Source organism: Cebus imitator, unplaced genomic scaffold (assembly GCF_001604975.1).
Source record: "Cebus imitator isolate Cc_AM_T3 unplaced genomic scaffold, Cebus_imitator-1.0 Scaffold701, whole genome shotgun sequence".
NCBI lineage: Eukaryota > Metazoa > Chordata > Mammalia > Primates > Cebidae > Cebus > Cebus imitator.
In genome coordinates, this window is record NW_016108016.1 from 42978 (window position 1) to 56860 (window position 13883).

Genomic DNA, 13883 nt, shown 5'->3' on the forward strand with positions numbered 1-13883 from the left:
AGGAATCCATTTCCAGGTTCTCAGCTTCTGCAGGGACTCTTGGCTAAAAGCCACCTGCTTGTCTGGATTCTTTTAAGTTCTCCTTTCCAACACCATTTTTCCTTCCTTCCTCCCTCCCTCCCTCCCTCCCTCTCTTCCTTCCTTCCTTCCTTCTCTCTCCTTCTTCCTTCCTTCCTTCTCTCTCCTTTCTTTCTCTTTTTTTTGGTGGACAGGAAGTAGAATTTATTGGTGAGTATTAAGAGGGGGCAGCACAGAGGAAGCCCTTGTGAGTTCAGGGCCCATCACTTGTCCAGAGGGCCACGACTGGCGATGTACTTAACTCCATAGACATCTGGGATGAGCCGCTTCTCAGCTACTATGTCTTCAAATTCATCAGCATGGAACTTGGTGAAGCCCCACTTCTTTGAGATGTGGATCTTCTGGTGGCCAGGGAACTTGAACTTGTTCAGGGCCTCCATCACATGCTCCTTGTTCTGCAGCTTGGTGCGGATGAACATGATCACTTGGCCAGTGTGAATCCTGGCCACTGTGCCCTGGGGCTTTCCAAAGGTACCTCCCATGGCTATTTGGAGCCTACACTGGGGTAGTGCAAGGTCAGAGACATGAACATTCATCGGAAAGTCCTGTCTCAATGTCCCTTAAAGCAACCCATACAAGAAACAGGCTGCATTACACTACCAAGGAAGCTGCTGTTTGCAGCCATTGCACATGGGGCCCCCACGAGGAAAGGAACTCAGTCGGCTTAATTGGCTGCAGATCAACTCCGTTTCTACTGTTTCTCTTCTTTGGCTTTATGAGAAAGTTACACCTTTGTCCATCCCAAATCCATTGAACAAGGTCCATTATTCAAAAGGGCAATTAGAGAATGCTCTGTTCCTGAGAGATGGCAAAACAGAGATTAGGCAGGAGAAACTAAAGGGTGCTGTGCCTCTTTAGTTTAGACTCATAGTATTTATTTTATTTAAGAATACTTATTGGGGCTGGTGCAGTGGCTCACACCTGTAATCCCAGCACTTTGGGAGGCTGAGGCGGGCAGATCACCTGAGGTCAGGAGTTTGAGACCAGCCTGAGCAACATGGAGAAACCCCGTCTCTACTAAAAATACAAAATTAGCCAGGCACGGTGGCACATTCTTGTAATCCCAGCTACTCAGGAGGCTGAGGCAGGAGAATCGCTTGAACCCGGGAGGCAGAGGTTGCGGTGAGCTCAGATTGTGCCATTACACTCCAGCCTGGGCAACAAGAGCAAAACTCTGTCAAAAAAAAAGAATACTTGTTGGCCGGTTGTGGTGGCTCATGCTTGTAATCCCAGCACTTTGGGAGGCCAAGTTGAGCAGATCACTTGAGGTCAGTAGTTCAAGACTAGCCTGGCCAAAATGGTGAAAGCTTGTCTCTACTAAAATTACAAAAATTAGCCAGGAGTGACTGCATGTGCCTGTAATCCCAGCCACTCTGGAGGCTGAGGCAGGAGAATCACTTGAACCCAGGACGTGGAGATTGGAGTGAGCCGAGATTGTGTCACTGCACTCCAGCCTGGGCGACACAGTGAGACTCCATCTCAAAAAAACTCCCAAAAAACAAACAAAAATGAATACTTGTTTATTCAACCTGAGAAAGCTGATTAAATAAAGCCAGAAAATAAAAAATAAAATAAAAATAAAGAAATAGAAATACTTGTTTAGGTTGGGCACAGTGGCTCATGCCTGCAATCCCAGCACTTAGGGAGACTGAAGTGAGAGGATCACTTGAGCCCAGGAGTTTGAGACCAGCCTGGGTAACGTGACGAGACCTCATCTCTACAAGATTTGCTGGACGCAGTAGCATGTGCCTGTGGTCCTATGGTCCTAGCTATTTGGGAGACTGAGGTGGGAGGATATCTTGAGACTAGAGGTTAAGGCTGCAGTGAGCTGTGTTTGCATCACTGCACTCCAGCCTGGGTGACAAAGCAAGACCCTGTCTCAAAAAAATCCAAATAGGGCCGGGTGTGGTGGCTCACACCTGTAATCTCAATACTTCAGGAGGCTGAGGTGGGTGAATTACTTGAGCTCAGGAGTTTGAGACCAGCATGGGTGATGTGGCTAAACCCTGTCTCTACCAAAAAATACAAAAGTTACCCAGGTGTGGTGGTGCACGCCTGTAGTGCCAACTACTTGGGAGGCTGAGGTGGGAAGATTGCTTGAACCTGGGAGGCAGAGGTTGCAGTGAGCTGAGATCATGCCACTGTATTCCAGCCTGGGTAACACAGTGAGACCTTGTCTCAAAACAAAACAAAACAAAACAAAACATTTGCTCAATGCTAATTATGTGCCAGACATTGTTTAAAGGTTTTAAAGATAATAAACTAATTCAATACTCATACCAAATCTATAAAGTAGATACTTACCACCCTCCTTTTACAGAAGACGTTCCCAAGGCACAAAGAGGTTGAATAAGTTGCCCAAGGTCGCAGAGGTATTAAGTGGTGAAATCAGAATTTGGATTCAGACACCTTTGAATTCCTCTAGAATCTGTGCTTTTAGCCATTATTCTATATTAAACTTAAGTGCTTTGGCTCTTTATTTATGTATTATAAAATTGGAAATGAGACATGAGCCAGTTGTCATGGGGATGCAAATTAATGCATTTATGGAAACTTTTATTTATTTATTTATTTTGTGTGTTTCTTAAAAGGTATTTTTTAATCGTATATAATTTCATATTTAAATATACTGTATATTCAAGGTATACAACACAAAATTTTGATATACTTATCTTGATGTACATAGTGAAGTGATTACCAGAGTCAGGCAAATTAACATACCCATCATCTCATATACTATAGTTTCTTTCTTTCCTTCTTATATTTCTTTCTCTCTCTCTCTTTCTTTTTTTTTTCCCCCATTTATTTATTTTATTGCATTTTAGGTTTTGGGGTACATGTGAAGAACATGCAAAATTGTTGCATAGGTACACACGTGGCAGTGTGATTTGCTGCCTTCCTCCCCATCACCTACATCTGGCATTTCTCCCCTTGCTATCTCTCCCCAGCTCCCCACCCCCCACCGTCCCTCCCCTATTTCCCCCCAACTGACCCCAGTGTGTAGTGCTCCCCTCCCTGTGTCCATGTGTTCTCATTGTTCGACACCCGCCTATGAGTGAGAACATGCGGTGTTTGATCTTCTGCTCTTCTGTTAGTTTGCTGAGAATGATGGTTTCCAGGTTCATCCATGTCCCTACAAAGGACCCAAACTCAGCGTTTTTGGTGGCTGCATAATATTCCATGGTGTATATGTGCCACATTTTCCCTATCCAGTCTATCGTCGATGGGCATTTGGGTTGGTTCCAGGTCTTTGCTATTGTAAACAGTGCTGCAATGAACATTCGTGTGCACGTGTCCTTATAGCAGAACGATTTATAATCCTTTGGATATATACCCAGTAATGGGATTGCTGGGTCAAATGGAATTTCTATTTCTAGGTCCTTGAGGAATCGCCACACTGTCTTCCACAATGGTTGAACTAATTATGGAACATTTTAAAAATGAAGGTAGATTTTCTTATGGACAGAAAATCCGTTGGATTTGGCTGGTTGGTTTGACAGTGAGGACTGGGTTTGCCAACTGGATTATGTAGCAGACATTTTCCATAAAAACTGAACAAGTGAAATTTGTAGCTCTAAGGTTTGGATGAAAATATATTTAAAATATGTCTCTAATGAAGACTATGACAGCAAATTTGATCTTGGAGCTGATTTTAACTTGTAAAAAATAATTGTAGTTGTTAACTTTAAAATAATAGAGCTTCCTAAAAAATTTTTTCTTTTTTTTGAGACGGAGTCTTGCTCTGTCATCCAGGCTGGAGTGCAGTGGCACAATCTCGGCTCCCTGCAACCTCTGCCTCCCAAGTTCAAGCGATTCTCTTGCCTCAGCCTCCTGAGTAGCTGGGACTACAGGCACCCACCACAATGCCTGGCTAATTTTTTGTATTTTTCGTAGAGATGGGATTTTGCCATGTTGGCAGGCTGGTCTCAAACTCCTGGCAAGTGATCCAATTGCTTTGGCCTCCCAAAGTGCTGAGATTATAGGCGTAAGCCACCACACCTGAACTTTTTCAAAAATCTTATGGGAATTTATGAACAAAAAATTGTGAAGACCTGTGGGCTGGGTGCGGTGGCTCACTCCTGTAATCCCAGCATTTTGGGAGGCGGAGGCGGGTAGATTGCTTGAGGTCAGGAGTTTGAGACCAGCTTGGGCAACATGGCAAAACCCTGTCTCTACTAAAAATACAAAAATTAGCCAGGCATGGTGGCACGTTCCTGTAATTGCAGCTACTCAGTAGAAAGGAGAATCGCTTGAACCTGGGAGGCAGAGGTTGCAGTGAGCCGAGATCGTGCCACTGCACTCCAGCCTGGACAGACCAAGACTTTGTCTTAAAACACATTTTTTTTTGTGAAGACCTTATGGTGTATGACAGCAATAAACATCGCCGGCCATGTGTTTGTTGGAGGGGGTGAGGTTTCTGGTTAGGTGAGGGGCAGTGGCTTATCCATAGGTAAGCAGGGGCAGAACTGGAGCAAGGACCAGGATTTCCTGACTCCTGCAAAGTCAGAGCTCTTTCCATTATACTTCCTTTTCCTTTCCTTCTCCATTCATGTGATTGTTGCTTTAGCAAATACTTGCTGAGCTGCGGTGGGCACCATTATAGACACTGGGATACAAATGGAATATAAAATAAAGTTTTCTACTTTTCTGGAGCTCATATTCTAGCAGAAAGAGACAGACAATAAATAAACTAGATATTTTTAAATAATGATAAGTGCTGGGAGCATATAAGTGGGGAAATGCAATAGAGTATATAGGGGTGGGGGAAGGCATGGGCAGGGGAGACTTCCGGGATGAGCTATGAGTTATGGACAAGACCAACTTGTATGTATGTTTCAGGGAAGGGGGAGGGCTAGGTAGAAGGAACAGTAAGTACAAAGACCTTGAGGCCGGAGAGAGGGTTTGGTGTGTTCCAGGAACAGAAAGACGTCCCTGTGGCTGTAGCACTGAGCCATTGGGAGAAAGTAGTAGAAAGTGAATTTCACCAAGAAGGTAAGAGCTTGGTCATATAGGATCTTATCATTTGCCGTTAGGATCCTATATTTATCCCGAAGACAATGGGAAACCATTGAAGGATTTTAAGCCAAGAGTTGATACACTCTGATTTACGGTTTTGTTTTGTTTCATGTTGGAGGGAGGCAGGAGTGGAAACAGAGTGAAGACTAATTCAGGAGGGCATTTTCTGGTCCGACGTCAGTAATCTACTCGATGGAAGAATACGAAGATGAATAATGTGAATGGAAAGAAAGGCAGAATGGTATGAGATGACATTCTGTCTTCTGGTTCTGATGAGGCATGCTGGTAGCTATCACTGTGTAACAGATCACTCCAAAATTTAGTGACTTAAAACAAGAATGGGCGCAGTGGCTCGTGCCTGTAATTCCAGCACTTTGAGAGGCCAAGGTGAGTGGATCGCCTGAGCTCAGGAGTTCAAGACCAGCTTGGGCAACATGGCAAAACCCCGTTTCTACAAAAATACAAAAATTAGCCGGGTGTGGTGGTGCTTGCCTATAGTCGCAGCTGCTTGGGAGGCTGAGGCAAAAGAATTACTTGAACCCAGGAGGCAGAGCTTACATTGAGCCTAGTTCATGCCGCCGCACTTCAGCCTGGGTGACAGAGCCAGACCTTGTCTCAAAACAAACAAATACCAAAAAAACCAAGAGCTCTTTTATTTTGTCATAATTCTGCAAGCCAGGGCTTTGGGCAGGGTTCAGCTGAGCAGTTCTGCTCCATGCCGTCATCAGCTAGGGTCATTCACAACCATATTCAGCTGGTGGATGAGCTGGGTTCCATTCATAGGTCTGGCACCTTGGTGCTCTTCTTCTTTCTTTCTTTCTTTTTTTTTTTTTGGAGATGGAGTTTCATTCTTATCGCCCAAGCTGGAGTGTAGTGGTGCAATCTCAGTTCACCGCAACCTCCACCTCCCGTGATTCTCCTGCCTCAGCCTCCCTAGTAGCTAAGACTGCAGGTGCCTACCACCACGCCCAACTAATTTTTGTATTTTTCTGGTAGAGATGGGGTTTCATCAGGATGGTCTCAAGCTCCTGACCTTATGATCCACCTGCCTCGGTCTCCCAAAGTGCTGGGATTACAGGCATGAGCCATTGTGCCTGGCCCTGTATTTTATTTTCATGTTTCTTTTTCTTTTTTTCTTTTCCTTTTTAAAAATTAGGCCATCTTCTGAGCCAAAGCAGGCTCTTCATGCTCTTCTGCATGGCCTCTCTCTTCATGTGGGTACCTTGGGCTTCCTCATAGCATGGTGGCCTGCAGGTAGTCAACCTTCTTACATGGTATTAGGCTTCAAAGAGAAAGCATTCCCAAAAGAGCAAAGGGCAGGCCACATAGCTGTTAAGGCCTGGCCCTGCAAAGTACCCAACATAGCTTCTGCCACGTAGTATTGGTCAAAACCAGTCACAGGGCTGGCCCAGACTTAAGGAGAGAAGAAAGAAACCCAAACCATATCTCCTAGTGAGAGGAATGGCAAATTATATACTCTGTCTTTAGTCTACCGTACTTGGCTTGTGGACACTGAATAGACCTAACCATGCTGATGGTGCTGACCCACTTTTAAATCTAAACCACAGTATACTATGTTGGAACAATTTATAGGTCTTTATCCCCCACTGAATAGAGAGGGCCTGGAGAACAGGAGGTGGTTTGCTTTTCTTTTTTTTTTCTCTGTGTTTCCAGAGCCTAACACGTACAAGGCATTCAGTGCATGCTTACCTTTGGATGCACTCATCACATAAGCAGTCACTGGTTGTCAAAACATGGTGAATATAAGAATCCCCTGGGAGCTGTTAAAAATGCAAGCAGATTTCTGAACAAGACCTGAGCCCAGACCTTCTGAATCCAAATCTCTAGGGGAAAAGTTTCCAGTCTTGGCTGCTCATGAAAAGATACGAGTGCCAGGCCTTCACCCCAGAGACCCAGTTTCCATTGATCTGGGGTGAGCTCAGACACATTGAAGTCTCCTCAAATGATTCTGATGTGAGGCCAGGGTGAAGAACTACTGCCCTAGGATTAGAACCAGCCATCTCTGCTAACCTCCGCAGATGATTCTGATGCAGGTGGTCCGTGACAGGGTGACCAACACCCTTGCCTTGCCCTGATTTTAGCACTAAAAGTCTCACATCCCAAGAAACTCCCAGTCCTGAGTAAGCCAGACAGCTGGTCATTATCAATGGATCACTATTGAAAAAACATTCTAGATGAGTCAGTGAAAGGCTTTTTTGAAAAATGCCTACAAATATCTACTGAAAGCCATGATTTTTTCTCCTTACTTAAGGGCCTGAACCAACTGTCCTTGAATGAAGGAGGAAGTGGCTCAGGGTCAGCGTTTTCCTTCAGCCCTGTGCTCTGCTGTGCTAGGTCTGTTAACTCACATAAGTAGTGCGTCTGTCTTTGGGAATTCTTTCAGACTATATCCCTTAGTGCACACACCACAGCGTTGAAAGCCCATTTACAATCAACAAAGATGATGTGTTTAGGATAAGACAAGATACAGGGTGAAATTTTTATGCCTTCTACACCAGTGTGTATTATTTTTACTATTACAAATACCATAGGCTGGGGGCGGTGGCTCATGCCTGTAATCTCAGCACTTTGGGAGGCTGAGGCAGAGAGATCAGGAGGTCAGGAGTTTGAGACCATCCTGGCCAACATGGTGAAACCCCGTCTCTACTAAAAATACAAAAATTAGCCGGGCGTGGTGGTGCTACTTGGGAGGCTGAGGCAGGAGAATCGCTTGAACCTGGGAGGTGGAGGTTGCAGTGAGCTGTGATTGCAACTTTGCACTCCAGCCTGGTGACAGAGCAGACTCCGTTTCAAAAAAAAAAACAAATACTATAATAGGGTACACAAATATAAGTAATATGTTAAATAGCTGCGGGGTAGCCCAGACTCTGGGCCGAGATTCCTGGGTTTGTGCCCCAGCTTTGCTGTTGCTAGGTATGTAATCACGGATGCCTCTTTTTTGCCTTAGTTGTTCACCTGTAAAATGGGAATAAGAGAGATGTCTTCATCATAGAGCAGATGGGAGAGTCCCAAAAATAACATAAGCGAAAGTGGTTCTGGAGACTGAGGGCTGGGGTGTTATGATTGTCTTTGAATGGACTTGACATTATTCCGTTGAGAGGCCCTGCACGTGACCGGAGCTGTGGATCCCCGACCCTGAACCATAGCCCACCTGTGAAGTTTCAAGGAAGAAGCTTTTAACCCGGAGTGAACCATGGCGAGAGCTCAGGAAGTGGAGTTCCCCACCTTAGTTGCCCTTACTACTGACGTCAAGTGTGCTTTGCTTCAGGAAGGGGGGTTTGTGAAGGTATTTTTTGTTTTTAAATCTTTTGCCTGTTTATTGCAAGTGTAGCCTCAGAAATGTAGCCAAAAGAAAGCAACCACAACCACAGACCTATAATATTGAAAAGCCAGTTGTTAATTTCTGTAGCTAAAAAAGCATCATTTCAGGCTGTAACCACAGAGAGATTGCTGCAGGCCTCTGGCATAATGACAGTTTGCAGTGTGATGAAGGAGGCTGTCAAGCTCTGTGGCCCAGAAGTCCAATCCCGGCCTCTCCAATTACCCAGGTGCCTAGCAACACCACCGAAAGCCTCCCCGCCAGGCCCAGCTGGGCAGCAATTGGCTACACCCAGCACAGCCCGCTGCCCAGCCTCTTGAGCTCCCCCCCGCCCCCCCCCACCCCCTTGCCACATCAAGGCTAGTCTCAGCCCCGGCAGGAACCCGCCTGGTACCAATGAGTGGGTGGGGCCAGCTGTTTAGAAAAAACAATTCAGATATTAAAAAGCTCCCTGTTTGAATGCAGCTAGGAAAGCAGCACAAGCTCACCACTAAAAGTGTCTGCCATGGAAAAGGAGTTGTCGTAAGGGTTTTGGCCTTGCCAGTGCCCTCCTGGGTGAGGTGAAGAAGGGAAGGTGAGCCTGATTTAGTCCTCTTCTCAAATGGGCAAATCCTTTCCCCGTCCTGGACACTGTGTCCACCCAGAGTCCTTGTGGTAGCAATGGGGATGGTGGGAATTCCCAGATCCATCTTCCCCCAGGGGTCAAGACCTGCCACATCCTCTGCAGCTTCCTTTTGGGAATTCCCAGGGTCTTGTCTGGGACTGTCTAGGCAGCTGGAGGAAAAGGAGGGAGATAACAGTACAGGAAGGTGAGATGAAAATAACCAAAAAGAAGATTCACACTTCTTTTCTTAAATTTTTTAATTTAGTTTTTGGAGACAAGGTTTCACTCTGTCACCTAGGCTAGAGTACAAGTGACACCATTGTAGCTCACTGCAATCTTGAACTTCCTGGTTCAAGTGATCCTCCCGCCTTAGCCTCCCTAGTAGCTGGAAGTGCAGGTGTGCACACCACTGCTCCTGGCAAACTTTAATTTTTAAAAAATTTTTGGCCAGTCGCAGTGGCTTACGCCTGTAATCCCAGCACTCTGGGAGGCCGAGGTGGGCAGATCACCTGAGGTCGGGAGTTCAAGACCAGCCTGACCAACATGGTGAAACCCTGTCTTAAAAAAAAATTTAAAAAATTTTTTTTGTAAAGAAGGATTTTCACTGTATTGCCCAGGCTAGTCTCAAACTCCTGGTCTCAAGCAATCCTCCTGCCTCGGTCTCTCAAAGTGCTAGGATTACAGATATGCGCCACTGTGTCTGGTGCATTATTTTTTATTAAATTTTTTTTTTTTTATGTGGCTGGGTGCATGGTGGCTCATGCCTCCAGCACTCTGGGAGGCAGAGGCGGGCGAATCACCTGAGGTTGGGAGTTCGAGACCAGTCTCACCAACATGGAGAACACGACCAACACCCTGTCTCTACTAAAAATGCCAACACCCTGTCTCTACTAAAAATACAAAATTAGCCAGGTGTGGTGGCTCATGCCTGTAATTCCAGCTACTTAGGAAGCTGAGGCAGGAGAATCGCTTGAACTTGGGAGGTGGAGGTCTCAATGAGCCAGGATCATGTCATTGCACCCCATTGCACTGTTATCAATTTATTTTTTTATAATAAATAAAATTATATTTTAAATTTATTATAAAAAATAAATTTAAATTTTATCTTAAATTTATTTATTTTTGAGACAGAGTCTTGCTTTGTTGCCAAGGCGGGAGTAAATTTTTATTTTTAACCCTAATCCCATGACAGATGAAGAAGAATCTTTCTATAACACTTGGTACATGTAAATCACAGGGGCAGTGGAACATGCTGGGCTTTGGAGTCAGGCGCCTGAGGCTCTTCTCCCAGCCCTCCCATCCTTAGCTGGGAGACCTTGAACAAGTTACTCTGGGAGCCTGGGTTTCTTTATCCTTAAATGGGAATGTTATTACTCTGTCTTACAAAGCTGTAAAAATTAAGAGAATGCTCATAATTAACTTGGGAGCTAGCACACAGTAAGTTTATTATTCCAGTAACTCTTTATTATTTTATTTGATTCTTACAACAATTCTGTAAGATACTCAGGGCAGAGGTGAACTCTGTTTGCTTTTTTTTGAGACGGAGTTTTGCTCTTGTTGCCCAGGCTGGAGTGAAATGGCGTGATCTTGGCTCACCGAAACCTTTGCCTCCGGTGTTCAAGCGATTCTCCTGCCTCAGCCTCCTGAGTAGCTGGGATTACAGGAATGCGCCACCATGCCAGGCTTATTTATTATTTATTTATATTTATTTATTTATTTATTTGAGACAGAGTCTCCCTCTATTGCCCAAGCTGGAGTGTGGTGGCACAATCTTGGCTCACTGCAGCCTCTGGCTCCCGGGTTCAAGCAATTCTCCTGCCTCAGCCTCCCGAGTAGCTGGGATTACAGGCACTCACCACCACCCCCAGCTAATTTTTTCATATTTTTAGTAGAGACAGGGTTTCACCATATTGTCCAGGCTGGTCTCGAACTCCTCACCTCGTGATCTGCCCACCTCGACCTCCCTAAGTGCTGGGATTATAGGCATGAGCCACCGCGCTTGGCCTAATTTTGTATTTTTGGTAGAGATGGGGTTTTTCCATGTTTGTCAGGCTGGTCTCGAACTCCTGGCCTCAGGTGATCCACCCGCCTTTGTCTCCCAAAGTGCTGGGATTACAGGTGTGAGCCACCGTGCCCGGCTGAGCTCTGTTTTACAGCTGAGGAAACTCCAGCCCAGTGAAAAACTAAATGTGGATGCTGGGAGTAGAATTCAGGTCTTTCCAGTGTCAAACACAAGGTAGGGTATTCTTCAAAGGCAGATAGATGGTAAGCCCCTTTTTTGGTAGCCATTATGACATGGCGGCTTCACAGCAATGGTACCCAATGATAGAATGACAATGGAAGGGGTGTAGCCGTGCAGAGGAAAGGGTTGGTAGCAGGCTCTTTTCAACACAAAGTCACACAAAGACTTAGTCAATGTGCGGTTAGAATTCCTCCTTCCCCTTTTCCCTCCTCTCTTTGTTTTCCTCTGTCTTTCCCTGTTTTTTCCACAAGCTTTCTTTTTTTTTTTTATTTTTAAATAACTCTGATATTTTGTAGGAAATACTTCATGAATTTGCGTGTCATCCTTGTGCAGGGGCCATGCTAATCTCTGTATCGTTTCAGTTTTAGTATATGTGCTGCCAAAGGAAGCACCACAAGCATTCTTTTATTGATTGATTGAGGCAGGGTCTTGGTCTGTCGCCCAGGATGAAGTGTAGTGGCACAATCTTGGCTCACTGCAACCTCCACCTCCCAGGTTCAAGCGATTTTCCTGCCTCAGCCTCCCAAGTAGTCGGGATGACAGGCACGCAACACCATGCCTGGCTAATTTTTTTGTATTTTAGTAGAGATGGGGTTTCACTATGTTGCCCAGGCTGGTCTTGAAGTTCTGGGCTCAAGCAGTTCTCCCGCCTTGGCCTCCCAAAGTACTAGGATTACAGGTATGAGCTACCATGCCCAACCTAGTCAGGTTTTTGATTGCAAAAATGGGAACTGACTCTGACTAATTAAATTGGGAAATGAATTTTGTTGAAAGCACATTGAGTAAGTTACAGAATCACTGGAAGAATCACTGTAGAAACAAGGCTTGGAAAATAAGCAGAAACGCAGAGAGACCAGGCACCTAGAATTACACCAAAATCCCATCACAGAGCCAGATGCTGAGGACAGCCTCAGCTGCTGCCTTCGTCACAGCCGCGGCTGGCGTTGGATGCTGGATGCCATGCTGACCCAATGGCAAGCCTGTCTGGACACTGGATACTGCTGCCACTGCTGCAATCACTGTAAATAATTTTTCCCATCCCCACCTCCAGCGTCAGAAATCCTAAGCAAATGCAGCTGATTGGTCAAGTGTAGGTCACTCTAGCTACCTAGGGACACGGAAAAGTGAATATTGGGCATGGTTGGTGTCTCTAACGGAAGCCGTTTCCTGCTACCCAGCAGGAGAAGATAAATTCCCCAAGGGAACTGACAAATAATGGCTATGTACATGTTGTCAAGAGAATCCACTGGAAGTCCCTGACATTTGCAGTTTCAATACTTGCAATTTTGGTAATTTATTAGTTACTCCCAAAGGCCCATTATGAATGAATATGAGTTGAATGACTGACTTTGCCTGTTAGTGAGCCAGGCCTACTGCTCTGCCCGGACATCTCAGAACTATTATCCTTTATGTAGTTTGCATACAGTAATTAAAATATTTGTTTCTTGATTGCAGAGTAGAAAAGACTCATAAAATAAATCACTCAATAATACCAGTGATACAAACAAAGAGAAAGTGAGGAGGTATAAGAAAGTGACTTTGTTTTTTGACTACAAATAGAATTTTTGGATACATTGGCATGGTGTCTGAGATCCGTGATAGCATTAGATCAACCATGTGTGTCACTGAGATACAAGGAAAAGTTGTTTAGTGAGTGCATCAGCCAGTGCCAAAACTGCTCATCAAGAGAGAGATTAATCTTTACTAAAAGAAAAGAAGAGATTGAACTAACTGTTTTCTTTTTCTTTCCTTCGTTGAGATCTCAGGTGCAAAGTACAGAGTATGGTCAATACTCTTCAAATACCAATTTTATAAATTACTTCTACATTTATAGAATCATTTAAGGACTGACATGGAATCACTCAAAATTTTCTGACTATAGTTTTTTTTTTTTTCTTCTTCAGATGGAATTTCACTCTGTCGCCCAAGCTGGAGTGCAGTGGCACAGTCTCGGCTCACTGCAACCTCTGCCTCCGAGGTTCAAGCGATTCTCCTGCCTCAGTCTCCTGAGTAGCTGGGATTATAGGTGTATGCCACTACACCGGGCTAATTTTTGTATTTTTAGTAGAGGCAGGGTTTCTCCATGTTGGCCAGGCTAGTCTCGAACTCCTGACCTTAAGTGATCTGACCGCCTTGGCCTCCCAAAGTGCTGGGATTACAGATGTGAGTTACTGTGTCCGGCCTGGCTGTAGTTTACAATGTAATTTTGGGAGACACAATGTGATATGTAGTGGATTAGGGTATCTGAAAGATCTGGAAAAATCTCTTGCAAATGTTAGGAGTCTCCTATGTAAATCTCTTTATAGAAATCTCTTTTTGGCCAGGCACGGTGGTTCACCCCTGTAGTTCTAGCACTTTGGGAGGCCTAGGCAGCTGGATCACTTGAGGTCAGGAGTTTGAGATCAGCCTGACAAACATGGTGAAACCTCGTCTCTACTAAAAATACAAAATTAGCCAGGTGTGGTGGTGGGTGCCTGTAATCCCAGCTACTTGGGAGGGTACAGCAGGAGAATCGTTTCAACCTGGGAAGCGGCGATTACAGTGAGCTGAGATGGCACCATTGCACTCTAGCCTGGGCAGCAAGAGCAAAACTCGGTCTCAGG

At 45.0% G+C, this 13883-nt stretch overlaps 1 protein-coding gene and 2 non-coding genes across 3 annotated transcripts in view; 1 reads left to right on the plus strand and 2 right to left on the minus strand.

Moving 5' to 3' along the window:
• Nucleotides 1-621: 621 nt before the first annotated feature.
• On the minus strand, nt 622-756 carry LOC119469545. The gene has a single exon (XR_005198369.1). It is a non-coding gene; the product is annotated as a small nucleolar RNA SNORA70 (small nucleolar RNA).
• Nucleotides 757-8880: 8124 nt separating this feature from the next.
• The window catches only part of RHBDL2 (rhomboid like 2), a 43045-nt gene continuing 38042 nt past the window's right edge, over nt 8881-13883 (plus strand). The window contains 1 exon segment of the mRNA XM_017518720.2: nt 8881-9008. Within this exon segment, the coding sequence (XP_017374209.1) occupies nt 8894-9008 (115 nt within the window). The 5' untranslated portion in view covers nt 8881-8893.
• LOC119469543 lies at nt 11569-11672 on the minus strand. Its single transcript, XR_005198367.1, has one exon. It is a non-coding gene; the product is annotated as a U6 spliceosomal RNA (small nuclear RNA).